Here is a 16,581-nt window from a genome sequence, read left to right on the forward strand (position 1 = left end):
TGCCTTGTAACGACTAACTTAGACTATTTGGCAAATATTCTTTTGATAATTTTGTACTTTACAAAAACAAAAAGACTTCATATAGAAGCAGAATAACTTTTATTTGCCAAACGACATCTTAACCTCCAAGTTTTTTCATTTATTTCTTCTTTCTCACTAAAAAAAAAATGATTTCACATCTAAGGATTCTCGCATCTTTGGCATCAACCGAACAGATCTTAAAAATAACCTTTTTTTTTGGGTTAATTCCATTTTGCTCCCTAAAGATGACCAACTCACGAAAATGGCTCCCTAAAGATGACCAACTTCCATTTTGGCCCCCTTTTAATCTTTTTCGTCAGTCAATTTAACTATTGAGTTATCTTTTCCTTTTTTACCCCTCTCTTCAAACCTCTTTCTTTCCCAGTGATGAGACATGAAAATGTCCCATCTGATCTCTTAACTTGGGCTAGTTAGTCTATTTCGAGCAGTTACTCTGATAAATTACGTGTTTCTCTTTCTCAGGTGTCTTTTATGGAGTTTAGTGTGAAAAACGGATAAAATCGGCAGAAAGACGTGTTCGGGTTATTTTAGTCAATGTTGATGCTCGGATGAAATTGGATTTCAAGACAAACCCATAGGCGAAAACAGAAGTCAAAACTGAGTCCAAATTGGAAGATTATAACTGGTCAAAGTTTTGGTCAAATGTTGTTGACTAGTGGGATTATATCGGGACGTCTTCTTTCACTCGGGATATAGCAGGCACACGTGGCGTCTTCTGAACCGTGCTGCACAATACCTCGTGCAGATCCGTGCTTTGATTCAGTGCAATGCCCACCATCTACTTAATGTACTCCCGAGCTGACCCAACATCCAGACCGCGCTTTAGAGATCTGACGACCACTGAAGCTCCCTACACATGTGGACAAAGCTGAAGCTCGTTCCAGCATTTTGAACTGCTTCGAGTCACACTTTATCGTCCCCTTTGCCAGCACGTCATTAACAGGTTGGCTCCCAGATTTGGGAGATTCTCCTCTCATTCCTTCATCTCTTATCTTCTAATTCAAAAACAGAAATAAAAGAGAGAGAGAGAGGAAACGAAATTTGAAAAAGGAAGATAGAGAGAGAGAGAGAGAGAGAGTTTAAATCAAGAGATAGCTGGAGATTATTTCAATTTCTATTTTCAGATAAAGATTTCAAAAGAGATATTTGATATTTTAGAGAGATTCAAGATTTGATTGTGAAGATTTGAGAGAGATGGAAAATGATTTTTCTTTGGCTAATGGAGGATTCAATCCACAATTTTAGAAAGAGATGAACTGAATCATTGAGGATTACAGTGGTACACAGAAAGAGATTTGAGCTGGAATATGCAACTGGATGATTGAGAATGAAGATTTGAAAGATATTTTAGAATCAAAGGAATATTGTTGATGATATTCAGTTGAGAAAGAAATCAGAGGATGTTGGATTCGGTTATCTTTCTTTACTGTCAGAGATGGATTTGATTCTTATATTCATGCTTGAAGGAGATATTAAGAAGTCAGAGGAGGATCACAGGAGAGAGGGTAGACAAATCAGGAAGTTTTCTTCTTATTCTACATCTATATAACAGGAAGGGGATATAGAAACAAACACATCTTTTCTTTTAACCAGAAACATGGGGCCTTCTCTCTATCTTCTTCATCATCTCTGAGCTTTATTTAATGTCTTCTGTAGAGAAAGGGAGGGAGGGAGAGAGAGAAAGATTATTGTATAACAGAGAGAGACAAGAAGAACAGAGAGAGAATCAGACAGAGAGAGAGAGAGAGAAAAATGACTATCATCATCATTATTCAACTTGTTCTTCGTTTATCTTTTTATCTTTATGAGAGAGACAAGAGGGTATTTGTAAAGAGAAAAATTCACAGAAAAACAGAGAGTTATTCTTTTACTTGTGTTTCTTCATCCTTGAGCATTAATTGATTAGTTGAAGAGAAGGTGAAATAAAGAAGAAGAAAGTATTTGGTGATTTCTTTTCTCTTAGTCTTGATTTTATAATCATAATGATGATATTTAGTTCTTCACCTAGAGTGAAGATGAAGCTTAGAGCATGAGTAATTAGGTTATTTCATTTCTCTTCGTGATTCTCATTCATGTGCGTCATTGATTCTGTCGGATAATTATAAAAACTTCATCGTTTATGCTTATGGCTTGATATGTCAAGCTTAGGATTAGATTTCTTTGATGATTCATGCTTGAAATTTGATACACGATAGTTGGGATATGATTATTTAGGGTTCAATGTCGGTGTAGTTCATTCTAGATATTTTTGTTTAAAAGGTTCAATTTTCTGATGTTTAGATAATAGAGTCTTTTAAATATTGAGTCATAAAGTTAAAGAATCATGATAAGAAAAGGGGTGTGGTTATTTACGAAAGCTCGAGGTGGAATCCGAACTTTAGGGTCTTCTCCAGTTCTCCGTTGATTTTCTTTTCGTTGTTTTGTTAAGTTCAAGTACTTCACGTTTTATCACCAAAACCAATTTCCAAATAAAAACCGTGTTACTTCTAAGTGTTAGAATAGGTTTCTCTTAGTCCCTGCGGATCGACCCGGTCTTACCGGAATTATCACTTGACGCTCGTATACTTGCGGGTGGTGGCCTATTTAGGAAACTTTCTAGGCCCATCCCCTAGTCATTTGTCATTTTTTCTTGCCGGTCGTCGGAGGATGGTCGGTCACAGGCCGATGACCATCATTTGAAAACTTTTAACTTCTTTTTTTTTTTAAACATTTTTTTACTTATTACTCCCTCCATCCCAAATTAAGAGTCCACTATTCCTTTTTTGGATGTCCCAAATTAAGAGTCTCATTCCAAATATATCATATAAAATCACTTACTTTTCCATGAATACCCTTTTCCAATACAAAAGTTGACATTTTCCAATACAAAAGTTGGTTTTTATTTATAATCTTTCAATTACTTCAAGAAAATTTAATTACTTCAAGAAAAGTTACATGTATTTCTAGAATGGAAACTATAATCCTTCAATTATTTCAAGAAAAGTTGTCAAATAAATAAGGGTAAATCTGGAAGAAGACCCCGATTGCGGAGGGAGTACTTTTTTTTGTCCTTTCTCATTTCTCTCTCATCCAGATTGCGGTTTCAAGCTTGAAACCCCGATCTAGGGTTGCAGATTTTATGAAATCCCTAGGTTGCGGTTCCTTCGTGGTCACACTACCAATGGATTTTTCTCCTTAAGCTGTGAATTGATCTCGGAAGAATCAGATTTGGAGTGTCTCCAACATGATCATCAAATTAAATTACACTTGCCAAAGATGATAATCAACAGGAGCAGTTGAGATTTTATTACAGTATTGAAAATCTTAAAAGCCAAAGATCATCAAGAGAGGGAAACAACTCAAAAGAAAACCAGAAGATTTTCTTCAATGTCGAGAAGGTAATTTGAACTTGTAAATGTCAATTCCCACTCAAATTAATCATTTCTTATGATTCCAATTCTCCCCCAAATTAATCATTTCTTGAGAAAATCTTAAAAGCCATTAATCGTTCCATCACATTTCATGTGATTCCATTTATCCCCCGAATTTAGAGCAACTTCATAAGTTCCCTCCATGCTGACATGCACCCAATCAATAATCCCATTCCCACCTCTTTCTCTTCTTAACCTTCAAACCTTGATGAACCAAATGCCATTTTGATTTTCCAAACGGGATCTTCAAATTCATAGACGCCATAAATAAGCTGCAAAAGTAACACCAATATCAACTTCACTCCTATACAAAAATCAACTAGAGACATGTCAGATCAGACAATCTGCTACATATCAATGAAGCATAGAAAAGAAGAATCAGAGGCATATCGATCCAAAAAACAATGTTTAGAAGCATCTTCGAATCATAATCAGATCAACTCGTAACCTTTGGTATAATGACGATGGGCTAGTTTCGCCCAATTTCCCGGCTAAAAGAATTCTCGGCTACTTTCACCCAATTTCTCTCCTTTTCAAATTAGGTTTTGGTTGATCTCTCCTCCTGTAAAATCTCAATTAGTGAAGATGGGTTTTATAGAGGAAACAAATCTAGAGAGAGAAAGAGATAGGGCAAATACCAAACTCTCACTTATCTTTTGGTTTTATAAAAAAAAATATTTTTTTGGGAGTAGAGAGGACAAAAAAAAGCAGAAGTAAAAAATTAAAGATTTTCAAATAATGGTCGTCGGCCGGTGAGCAGCTCCACTTCAATTCACATCAAATCTCAACTCAAGCAAACTACTTTCAACGATCAGAAAACCATGGCTTCCCCTAAATGGATTCAGAAAACAGTCACTCTTCCTGCTCACAAACCATGACCTCCGCCGGAGAAGATGATGAGGTGGCAGAGAGAAGAGATGAGATGGAAGAGAGAGAGAATATGACTAGTTAACGGTGTTATAACGGAATTTGAAAAAGGGTGCCATGGTTATTTTTGATAAAGTAGGGGGGGACAAAATTGGGGGACATATGGGAAATAACCCTCTTTTCTTCATTGGTAAACCTAACTATAGGGATCACACGCCGCACAAATTTTTATCCGTCTCTCTTCAGCATGCAAAATAGAGAATTGTTGGCGAGAAAGAAAGATCAATCATCAATGGACATGGAGGAGTTTAGGAAAGGGCTTGAGATGTACTGCGAAAACATAAAAAATAGCCAATTTCTTCGTTCACGTCCGAGCGGGTTTGCAACTTTCATCTTTACCTCTTTTATTTCCATCTTTTTTTTTTTTTTGAGATTCTACTTTTTCATTACTTATCTTCTCTAATATATCAGTTTGCAGCTTGTCTAATCTTGTGTTTGAATTACAACATTTTTCTTTAGTTCTAATCTATGGGGTATACTTACTTATGGTGTTCATATTTGTAGTTATGTACAGGATGAAGGTTTTTAACCTATGGTGTTTATATCTCCTTAGATTGTTCATCTTTTGGTTTAAGGGTTGTTGACATTTGGAGTTGCCCTATTCATCACTAAACACCCCTTTATTGTTTTTAGGAGTCTTAAGAGTTCTTTTTATCCCTCTTATTTTAGGCCTGTTAATTTACCTAGTTACTACTAACTTGAAACTTTAAGGTCAAAGCAAATATTTTGGTTTAGTAATTTTATTAGAGTTGTCAACACCAGGATGACTATGGATAGTAGCAATTATATGTTAATTCTGGCATATTGAATTCTTGTCTAGTTAATGAAAACAAACAAATTTCGCAATATTCTAGCTCATCATGCTTTCTTTTAAAACCAGGGAAGATGTACCATCATCAGTTGACTCTGCCCCCCCACACCATCAGTGTGGTCGCTGAGGTGTCACGAGGTATGTGATATCCTCTTCTTTCTTTAGTTTCTTGTGGAAGTCATTTTTTCCGTCTTTTAATTGTTTTATGTCTTCTTTTTCTTGCTACAATTAAATATAGTGGCTTAGCATCTTGGCCTTGAGTAAGCAACACAAACTATATAGATATAGAGTGACCTATGTAGTCCGTCTCAGCCGAGATGGCCGAGAATCTCGTGTCTCGGCCTGGTCTTCTTCCCGAGACGAGACTCGGCCGAAACACCGAGTTAGGGTTTGGCCGAGTTTCTCGTCTATCTCGGCCGACGAGTCGTACTGCTTACCTCGGTCGATCCAGACCAACACAAACCCACTTGTAGCCTCATAGATGAAGAAGACAATGAAAAACTCTTGATGAATTTTCATCAATTTGAAACTTTTCCATCGCAACACCGACGTGGGGCCAATACAGAAATATAAGATGATGGTACTGAATTTGAGGGTGATAGGGATTATGTGAAGCAACATAGCTTAGTACTAATAGTTATTATGTTTAATACTTATTAGTTATTGAATACTTATAAAGTATGAAATTCGTTATTTATTTATTTCATTGAAGTGAACTCTTATAAGATTTTGTTTATTGTAAACGATTGAAGTAATTTTAAGTTTTAAGTCCAGTAGAGTTACGAGGTAACGAGGAGCCTTGTAATTTTAAGTGTTAAGTCAGGAGAAATTTTAAGTTTGGTTCAGGTAATAGTGTAACATTAATAACAAGATTACACGAGATTGTTGCGGTTAACTAATAACAGGAGATTGGTGTAGGAAAATATTGTACCTGCTGTCTCGCCCGAGTTTCACGGCCTGACCTTGACCAATTACATAACGAGTGACCAAAAATTTCCGTCATTGATGGAAACTGTAAACTAGTTAATAAATGATAAGGCTCCCACCTAATGTTAACGTGTGTAAATAAAAAACTCTCATTAATTTTTGGCACATATCAGCATGACTATTAAGGAAGAACCTCACCCCTGAGTAGAGGTGGCAATTTGGTCTGAACCGGCGGGTTTTTTTTTTCCCAAACCCGCCCCTAATAGGGTGGGTTTTACCGACCCGTTTATTAAACGGTTCGGGTTTGGTATGAAGTTACAAAAAATAATCGGGTTCGGGGCGGGTTTGGTATTAGATAGTAAACCCCGCCCTGAATCGATTAGCATGTTATATATTAAATATACGTTTTATTTAGGGTTATGTTTCTAAAACTTTAATCTTATATTATCAAATTTAGCTATTTTATGTTCTACATTATTTAAGTAGTTGTAGTGTTTACGATAAACTCAAAGTCTTATGAAATATTCTTAACAATTGTTATGTTACTTCAAACTAAAATAACTTTTGTGAATATTTTGCGTTTGAACCCGACCCGACTCATTTCATATTAAACGGGACGGGACGGTAATGGTTTAGCAATTTTAAAATTGGGGCGGGTATGGTAATCGGATATCTACCCCGATTAGTTATTGGTACGGTAATGGTAAAATCCGTTTACTAACGGGATGGAGTTGGGAAGGGGATGAACCGTCCCAAACCCGCCCCGTTGACATCCCTACCCCTGAGGATTGCGCCTTGGAATCCTTGCTGGAAAGCTACACATGAGAAGCACCCAACCAGGTTTGGTTGTAAACGTGGAAAGGTTTTTAGCATATGAAAAGTTGTTCTCACCACTTGATTCAAAAAAATCCTTTTTGTTGGTCTACGGACAATGATTGGGCTATATTCCTGACTTTTATGATTTTATTAGTGATTGGGAAGCTTTTGCAGTAATATTGTAATTATTGTCAAGTGTTTGGGTGTGGGTCGATTTAAGTTACTCCCTTCATAGTTCATCAACCGTTTTGATACATAGTTTCAAAAAAAAAGTTGTCTATATTCATTATTTCTTATATAGATGTGGCAAGTTTGTTTGTCTTATTTATCTATCAACATGAAAACGCCGTTTCTTTATTCTTCATTTCTACGTGCTGTTCTTTCTTTGCTTTTATTTGTTTTCGTCCCATAAGATTGAAGCAAATGTATGAATTACTTTGTAGAATATAAATTACTAGTTTTGAATATTTCATCACCATTTCATTGTTTTGTACAGCTTTTAACGTATGCACTTCCGAGTACGGGGCTTTTGCCAGGACAAAGAGGTTAGTAACATAACTAATGGGATTGCTTTGGTTCCGTAGGTATAAGCAGGGACGTTTCTATGTTGAGGCCAAGAGGGGCCATGGCCCCTCCTGACCTCAACATAGGTAAGCTTTTATAGGGAAGCCACTAATCTCTATAGGAGGTTGTTAAAATATATTAAAAGAACAGGGGGTGTGTGGGTTGGTTAAGTTCATATTAAAAGGCCACTGGTCTCTAGGCATTGATTAAGAGTCAACACTACATCTATAAGTCATTGCCATGTACGAATGCGGGTCGAATTTTTCTTTTTTATTTTAGTTGTGGAGTAACAACTACTTTTGAAAAATTCATTAAATATGGATAATTTAATTAACTACTTGAAATTGTGAAAATTCTTATAATCTTGTTAAATTAATACATTATAATGATTTACATTTAGAGTAATTGGTGCAATGGGACAATCGTCCTTGTAAAAATAGCAAACCTCACATTGTCGTTTTATTGTAGAGATGAATTAATGCAAACAGTTTGTAGCAATAAGTTATGTATTACAAGTAAGAAAACTAGAAAAAAAAAATAGATGTTCTCTAGAATTCTATATACACTCGGCCTCCCTCGGTTATGATTCCTGGTTTCGTCCCTGGGTATAAGTAATTTGTGTCACTAATGGTTGGATCCAGATATATCCAAGAAAACAAATCTGATATGTTTGGTGCTATTATTCAATTTTAGTCTAAGATAACTGGCGGTAAAAAAGCATTGTAGAGGATTAGTTTCCTTCTTTCATAAGGATCGCGATATAGGTGTTCTCTTTTCCCTTCTTTGATGCTGTTTATTTCGAGGAACACTTAAAAACGTAGTTTAACTAAAAATATTACTTCGATGAAGTTTATTTCTATTTCATTTGCATAAAAAACTTAGGTACCTACAGTAACACATATGTAATGATGCTACCCGTGCCTTGAGAGTAGTAGTTAGGCATCAATATCTCATAACTAAGAAAGTTCTCATTTGATTCGCGTAATAGATGTGTGAAAATTTTAACATACCTGGCTGGAATTCAGTTGCGACTTATGAGAAGTTGAGATATTCCTCTTTTTCTCAGAAGCTGCAGGAAGAATTAAGGAGATTTACTTTTTAGGTCTGAAAATATGAACTTTGCTCTGGTAGTAAAAAAGGGCTGTGGGCATTGGTCCCGTTTGCAGTATGTTGGTGCATTTTGTTAGCTAGGAACAAAGGAATATTCACAGACTCCACAAGAGAGTTCAGGGGTGGGGGATGAAGACGTGCTTGGACTCCTATTCCATTGGAGCAGGAATATAGGATGGGCCAGGGGATACTCGTACTTAGACTTCGTAGCAAATTGGGGAAATATAATAAAAGTGTAAAGAGTCAAGTACGTCTTTCCAGTGTAATCATGACTTCATCTAATCAAAATTATTTATCTTTTCAAAAAAAAAAAAAAAAAAAGTATGAACTCTTCTCTGGTAGTAAAACTGTACATGAATAATAGTGGAGATGGCTTGTACAATCCAAAGATCAGACTGTTGTCTTGTAGGATAATTTTATCATGAAATTGAGCTGTAGTAATCCAGTGCTACGAGGGAAATAGAAGAAACTGTTCGTCTTGTCTCTTTACTTTGTCCCTTTTAGTCTTCCTAATGCTTTTAACAAAGAGTAGTAGAATCCAGTAATCCTGAATGTTGGGTCCTTTACAGAGCCAACTAGTGACCCTGTTGCCCAGACGCCCGAGGAAAAAAAGGAATTTGAAAAGAAAGAAGCCGTTATCTCATCGAAAAAGAAAAAAACAGTTACTGAATCTGAAAGCAGCAGCTAAAGTCGTCGGAGGTGCTTTTGATGCTAGTTATATTTGTGTTTTGAATTTAGTTAGTTAGTTTTGATGATAGATAACCTAAGTTAACCCCTAAAGTGAAATCACAGAGATCCTAATTTGGGGATTTTAAAGGCACACTATAATTTGGGGATTCTAAAGACCCGCCACGTATTTTCCTCCTGGGTGAATCCCGACCGGGTGTCTCTCTCTAAATCTGCACCGACCACCTCACCCGGTCGGAATTCACCCGGGAGAGTGGCTGGGCATTTTATCACGTCTGTTTCCTGTATTTTGTCAAAAACCTCGTAAGAATGTTCACATCTTAAGTTTTCCCGCGTAAGAAACAGACCCTTTTACTAGCCCCCTATTATGGTTGTTATAGGGAGAGAGGGGTATTTTGGTCTGTAAAGGAGTATTTTTGGAAATCCCCTTTAAACTTCCAAAAAGATGGGAAAAGGGGTTTAATAAATTAAACCCTATTTTTATCTGTCTCTCTTAAGTTTGCAAAACACAGAATTATGATCAATGGAAATGGAGGAGTTTAACAAAAGGCTTAAGATGTACTGCGAAAACATAAAAAATAGCCGTTCTCGTCGACCTCCGACCGGGTTTGCAACATTCATCATCTTTTCCTCTCTTATTTCATCACTTATCTTCTCTAACATATCAGTTTGCAGTTATATGTTAATTTGAATTCTTGTTTAATTATTGAAAACAAACACATTAGGCAATATTATTCTTTTTTTTTTTTTGAAACTTTGAATCAATCATTAAAAAGGGAAAAAACTATACAAGAGGGGGGGGGGGGGGGGGGGGGGGCGGGGAGGTTAGTGGATATGTTGACCAATCCACGCCTCCCAATTGAAAACAACATCAATAAAGTTAGCAGGACCAATACAATTTAGACTTTTAGCCCAACCAAAAATAACTGACTTAATGTCCTCGACATCTAGGTTCGAGTTTACATTTCCTTCCTTGAAAGTTACGGTCTTTCCATATGCTCCACACTATAGCTGCCGGGATGAGGTTCCAAATCTCTTTCTTACCTCTCGGCTTAGGGGTATTCTCCCATTGATCGAAAAGGTCAGCAACCGATGAAGGATTACACCATTTTATGCCTAACGAATTGAGGAAGTATGACCATAATCCTTGTGCAACCTTAGGCAATATTATTCTAGCTTATCATGCTTTCTTCTAAAACCAGGGAAGATGTACCATCATCAGTTGACTCTGCCCCCCCACCATCAGTGTGGTCGCTGTGGTGTAACGAGGTATGTGATATCCTCTTCTTTCTTTAGTTTCTTGTGGAAGTCATTTTTTCCTTCTTTTAATTGTTTTATGTCTTCTTTTTCTTGCTACAATTAAATATAGTGGCTTAGCATCTTGGCCTTCAGTAAGCAACACAAATTATATAGATATAGAGTGACCTATGTAGTCCGTCTCAACTGATATGGCCGATAGTCTCGTGTCTCGGCTCAGTCTTCTTCCCGAGACGAGACTCGGCCGAAGCACCGAGTTAGGGTTTGATCGAGTTTCTCGTCTATCTCGGCCCGTCGGCCGAGTCGTACTTCTTACCTCGGTCGATCCAGATAGACAGAAACCCACTTGTAGCCTCATAGATGAAGAAGACGACGAAAAAATCTTGATAAATTTTCATCAATTTGGAAGTTTGCCATCACAACACCAACGTGGGGCCAATATAGAAATATAAGATGATGGTAGTGAATTTGAGGGTGATAGGGATTAAGTGAAGCAACATAGCTTAGTACTAAAAGTTATTATATTTAATACTTATGAGTTATTGAATACTTATAAAGTATGAACTTCATTATTTATTTATTTCATTGAAGTGGACTCTTGCAAGATTTTGTTTATTGTGAAGATTGAAGTAATTTTAAGTTTTAAGTTCAGGAGAGTTACGAGGTAACGAGGAGCCGTGTAATTTTAAATGTTAAGTTTTTCGTCAGGAGAAATTTTAAGTTTGGTTCAGGTAATAGTGTAACATTAATAACAAGATTACACGAGATTGGTGCGGTTAACTAGTAAGAGGAGATTGGTGTAGGAAAATATTGTACCTGCTGTCTCGCCCGAGTTTCAGGGCCCGACCGTGACCAACTACATAAAAATGCCGTTTCCTTATTCTTCATTTCTACGTGCTGTTCTTTATTTGCTTTTATTTGTTTTGTCCCATAAGATTGAAGCAAATGTATGAATTACTTCGTAGAATATAAATTACTGGTTTTGAATATTTCATCACCATTTCATTATTTTGTAGAGCTTTTAACGTATGCCCTTCCGAGTACGGGGCTTGTGCCAGGACGAAGAGGTTAGTAACATAACTAATGGGATTGCTTTGGTTCCGTAGGTAAAAGTAATTTGTGTCACTAATGGTTGGATCCAGATATATCCAAGAAAACAAATCTGATACGTTTGGTGCAATTATTCAATTTTAGTCTAAGATAACTGGCGGTAAATTCATTGTAGAGGATTAAGGTTCCTTCTTTCATAAGGATCGAGATATAGGTGTTCTCTTTTCCCTTCTTTGATGCTGAATTTATTTTGAGGAACACTACAAAGTACAAACGTACTTTAACTAAAAATATTACTTCGATGAAGTTTATTTCAGATCTATGATCCATTTACTTGAAGATTGTGTATCTCATTGTCAATTATTTGTTGAGAATAAATTAATCAAACAAGAAGATAATGAAGATACTCGCAAAGATCAAATTTTACTTCTCGAGTTCATAAGAGATAGGTACACAACTATAGCATCACCGCTAAAGAGATTCGTTACACTTTTATGCACTCACCTTCCTAAAAGGTTTCTTTCAAGTGATGATTTTCGGAACTTGGTATACCTCATCGATTTGCTTGGATCATTTAGAAACTTGTTATCTCAAAATAATGTGGTTGCCAAAGAACTAGAAAAACTCTTTTCTGGTAGTTGTGAAGCATTTACGTGCTCTATTGTTGCTTCACTTCATAAGATGAAGAATGAGTGCATTGATATCCTTCAATATCTCAGTGACGCTCTTGGTGGTCGCCTTTCAAATATTATGACCCATGCATTGGTAAAGGAGTTCTGTTTTCAATCCGCATCCCTCATTTTGTGCACGGCGTCTAGTTCTTATAATTTGCGAGCGGTTGAAATGGATCCTTTGAAGTTGTTGGTTATCGACGAAGCGACACAATTGAAAGAATGTGAATCAACTATACCATTAAAACTTGGAGCTAAACATTGCATTCTTAACGGTGATGAATGCCAGCTTCCAGCAATGGTTACTAGCAATGTAATATCTTTTGCTTTTTACGTTATGTTTTTGTTGATAATTTGGTAAAAAGATATCGATCTGTGGAACTTAAGATTGTCTTCAATCTATGTCTTTGTTAGGTTTCTGATGAAGCTGGATTCTGAAGAAGCCTTTTTGAAAGGTTGAACTCCTTAGGACATCCCAAGCTCTTTAGAAATGGGCTAAGGCTGCAGGGCTTAAAGCATCATCAGATCGTATCCGTGGTTCAGATCCAGATCTTAGTTGTGTAGCTTTGCTAGAGGCTGCTAAGATTTATGAAACAATTGGGAAGGCTGAAATTGCTGCTAAATGTTATATCGACTTAAAAGAATTCGAAAGGGCAGGTAAAGATTAGTTCTTCCTTGTAAGTTATGGAAGAGTACCTCTTAAGTGTAGTTGTGTAAATTGCCGTTTTGTCTTTTCGTATTTCATTACAGCTAATCTCTATATGGAGAAATGTGGAGGGTTGAGGCTAGAGGATGCTAGTGACTGTTTTTCTCTAGCTAAACTTTGGAGTAAGGCTGCTGAAGTATATTCCAAAGCCAATTGTTACGCGAAGTGCTTGTCGGTTTGCGCCAATGGCAATCTCTTCGACACAGGGCTTCAGTTATTAGATTACTGGAAAGAAAGTTCAGAAGATATTACGAAAAATCAAGACTTGAAAGAAATGAAAAAAGAGTTTCTTGATAGATGTGCAGTTCACTATCATGAATTGAAAGATACTATTAATATGATGAAGTTCGTTCGAACATTCGATTCTATGGACTTGAAACGAACATTTTTGAACTCTCGTGGTTATCTTGTCGAGCTTATGTTCCTAGAGGCGGAGTCTCGATATTTCAGTGAGGCTGCTAACATAGCAAGGCTCAAAGGTGATCTCCTTTTTGAGGCTGATATTTTTGAGAAGGCTGGGTTGTTCAAAGAATCATCCAGGACCATTCTAAACTACGTCCTTAGCAAGTCTCTGTGGTCGAATGGAAGCAAAGGTTGGCCAATGAAGAAATTTATAGACAAGGAACAGCTTCTAGCAAAAGCAAAGTTGATAGCAGCGAAAGAAGATGATATCTTTCATGAATATGTTTGTATGGAGTGCGAAGCACTAACAGAAGAAGTTAGTAGTCTGTCACAGATGGGAGATTGTTTACTTGTTTCTAAAAGGCTCGGAAATCTTCAAGCCGAAATTGTATTTTCATGGAAAATTCTTGATTTCCTTATCTCTATTGCTCCTCCAAAGTATGAATGGAATGATAATGTGATCTTGAATCCAGTGAGTTATGTTGAAGATTCAATGTCCCACAACAGGCACTCTGTTGATACATTGGTTTACTTTTGGAGTTTGTGGAGGGAGAAGATTGAAACCATATTAAAATGCCTCGATGCTATTGAGAAAGAGCCCGAAAAAGACTACAAGAGCTATGAGGATTTGTGCCTGGGCTACATGGGTGTGAGTAAACAGCACGGTGATCAAACTTTCTCTTATCGGTTGCTAAATGCTAATTCCTACTGGAGAAAGGCTATCAACGAGAAAACCCTTAGCAAGAAAGGAGATTTGGTTAGTATGGATGTTAACCAATTTGTTGTTGCTGCTCGGAGTTATTGGGTTTCCGAAATCCATACTGTTAGTTTGAAGACACTGGAGAAACTGAAATTCCTGCACAAATATTCTGTTAGCAATTCTATAATTTGGTAACCTATTAACATATATATTAAAATTTAAACAACTCTATAATTTTTTTTTCTTTTGAAGAAATCGACTAAGATAGTCGTTACAAGGCATTGATACATCCTTAAGATGTGATAAGCTCGATAACTGCCCAAGTTAAACCAAGAATTAAAGATGCCTAAAGGAATCAATTTAGTGAAATGGCAAAGATAACCAGGAAGTCATGGAGGCTGATGAATCATCCATCCTTCCTCGTAGTTTTTAACTTGACTTCTTGCAAATTGTTCCTCTAATAAATCGTTCTTCATCAAAGCCCTTAATTTATTGATCCCGAAAACCCTTAATTTTGAGATTTTAAAGGCACTCCATAATTTAGGGGTTTGTCAAGACGCATCACTTATTTTCACATGTAAAGTTTTCCCGCGCCAGAAACAGACTAGGAGGGGTATTTTGGTCTTTACAGGAGTATTTTCCCCTTTAAACATCCAAAAAGTTGGGAAAAGGGGTTTAAAGTTTTAAACCCTATTTTTATCCTCATCTCTATTCAGTTTGCAAAACAGAGAATTGTTAAGGATAAGAAAGAAAGATCAATGGACATAGAGGAGTTTACGAAAGGGTATGAGATGTACTGCGAAAACCTAAAGAATAACCGCTTTCCTCGTCAACCTCCGACCGCGTTTGCAACATTCATCATCTTTACCTCTCTTATTTCATCACTTATCTTCTCTAACATATCAGTATGCAGTTATATGTTAATTTGAATTCTAGCTTATCATGCTTTCTTCTAAAACAAGGGAAGATGTACCATCATCAGTTGACTCTGTCCCCCCGCTATCAGTGTGGGTGCTGAGGTGTAACGAGGTATGTAATATCCTCTTCTTTCTTTAGTTTCTTGTGGAAGTCATTTTTTCCTGTCTATTAATTGTTTTATGTCTTCTTTTTCTTGCTACAATTAAATATAGTGGCTTAGCATCTTGGCCTTGAGTAAGCAACACACATTATATATATATGTTAGAGATCCACTCCTCCGAGTGGATTAGGACGAATATTGAAGCTTTAGGAATACATATAGGATTAGGATTGTTATCATTATCGGATTCCTAATACAACTCCTAATAGGATTATTGTATAGATAAACATGTAATATAGTATCTTATATACTTAAAACTCTTATTATGAATCCTATATATATGGATCAAACTCAATGTTGTAATCATCAAGTTGTAAAGTAATAACAAGGTTTTTACCTAGCTCCCTCTCTCCCTCTCACTCGATCATCACTATCATCACTCGGTTTCATCCGAGTTGCCTTTGCAACAGCCCCTCGATCTTCAACCGAGACGATCATCAAATCGTTCTCGGCTTCACCGAGAATCCCACAGTGCACTCTCGGTTATACCCGAGAGTTACACTGCTCCAGCTCGGCTATACCCGAGAGGAACTTCAAGGTTCACTCGGTCTCACCGAAGTGTTATCTCTCTCGGCTTCTACACATCCGTCTTCCTCGAGTTTCATCGAGTTGTTTACTTCAAGGTTTAAACCTTCTCACATGGTATAAGAGCCTAAAGAATTCAAATTTTTTTTTTTGAAAGATGACTACTCCCGAATCTTCGGAGATCTCTCAAATTCATCCTAACACTAATAGTGGGCCGTTTGATGTTCACCACTCGGATTCTCCTACTACTATTCTCATCACACCGCTTCTAACCGGTGACAATTACTCCTCATGGTCGCGAGGAATGACTAAGGCCTTAAGGGCTAAAGCTAAACTTGGTTTCGTTGATGGAAGCATTGAAAAACCCACCGATCCTAAAGAATTAGAATTATGGGGACGATGTAATGATCTCGTCTCTAGTTGGCTCATCAATTCCGTTGATCCACCTCTTCGCGATTCAATCTTATATGATGAATCGGCCTTTGATATATGGCATAATCTATATGATCGCTTTCACCAACGCAATGCTCCCAAAATATTCCAATTGAAGAGAGCAATTTCTTGTCTCAAACAAGATAATTCCGACGTTTCTACATATTTTACCCATCTCAAGGCCTTACAAGATGAACTCAATTCCTTGATTATCACCGAGCCTTGTACATGTGGTCATGGTCGTTCTTTACTTGAACGTACTAATCAAGATAGAGCCATGGAGTTTCTTCAAGGGCTTAACGATAGATTTTCATCTATTCGTAGTCAAATTTTGTTGATTGAACCTTTTCCTTCGATTCTTCGAATCCATTCACTTATTAAAAAAGAAGAGGTTCAACAAAACTTGGTCACTCCTATGACTATTGATTCCAACAATGCGGCACTTGCCGTTGGAAGCAACGAGTAC

At 36.9% G+C, this 16,581-nt stretch overlaps 1 protein-coding gene and 1 long non-coding RNA gene across 6 annotated transcripts; one reads left to right on the plus strand and one right to left on the minus strand.

Moving 5' to 3' along the window:
* Positions 1 to 239: 239 nt before the first annotated feature.
* LOC147567402 (uncharacterized) lies at positions 240 to 3,724 on the minus strand. Its single transcript, XR_015230758.1, has 3 exons — positions 3,081 to 3,724; positions 2,644 to 2,731; positions 240 to 397 (listed from the first exon to the last, which is right to left on the minus strand). It is a non-coding gene; the product is annotated as an uncharacterized LOC147567402 (long non-coding RNA).
* On the plus strand, positions 2,988 to 14,359 carry LOC147567403 (uncharacterized). Of its 5 annotated transcripts, XM_086654061.1 has the most exons (9): positions 2,988 to 4,697; positions 5,260 to 5,328; positions 7,430 to 7,478; positions 9,177 to 9,306; positions 10,497 to 10,563; positions 11,568 to 11,618; positions 12,321 to 12,585; positions 12,687 to 12,929; positions 13,023 to 14,359. In XM_086654061.1, the coding sequence occupies exon 9, from the start codon at positions 13,034 to 13,036 to the stop codon at positions 14,273 to 14,275; it is 1,242 nt and encodes a 413-aa protein (XP_086510187.1). In that variant the 5' UTR covers positions 2,988 to 4,697; positions 5,260 to 5,328; positions 7,430 to 7,478; positions 9,177 to 9,306; positions 10,497 to 10,563; positions 11,568 to 11,618; positions 12,321 to 12,585; positions 12,687 to 12,929; positions 13,023 to 13,033; the 3' UTR covers positions 14,276 to 14,359. The 5 variants fall into 5 exon arrangements, 4 of the variants coding, with proteins under 4 accessions (XP_086510187.1, XP_086510185.1, XP_086510184.1 ...); XM_086654059.1 differs by lacking the exon at positions 11,568 to 11,618 and having other exon boundaries at positions 11,658 to 12,585; XR_015230757.1 differs by lacking the exon at positions 9,177 to 9,306 and having other exon boundaries at positions 4,361 to 4,697; positions 13,023 to 13,117.
* The last annotated feature ends 2,222 nt before the right edge of the window (positions 14,360 to 16,581 follow it).

Source organism: Eschscholzia californica, unplaced genomic scaffold (genome assembly GCF_041429995.1).
Source record: "Eschscholzia californica isolate CP2 unplaced genomic scaffold, dmEscCali1.0.p SCAF_1, whole genome shotgun sequence".
NCBI classification, from domain to species: domain Eukaryota; kingdom Viridiplantae; phylum Streptophyta; class Magnoliopsida; order Ranunculales; family Papaveraceae; genus Eschscholzia; species Eschscholzia californica.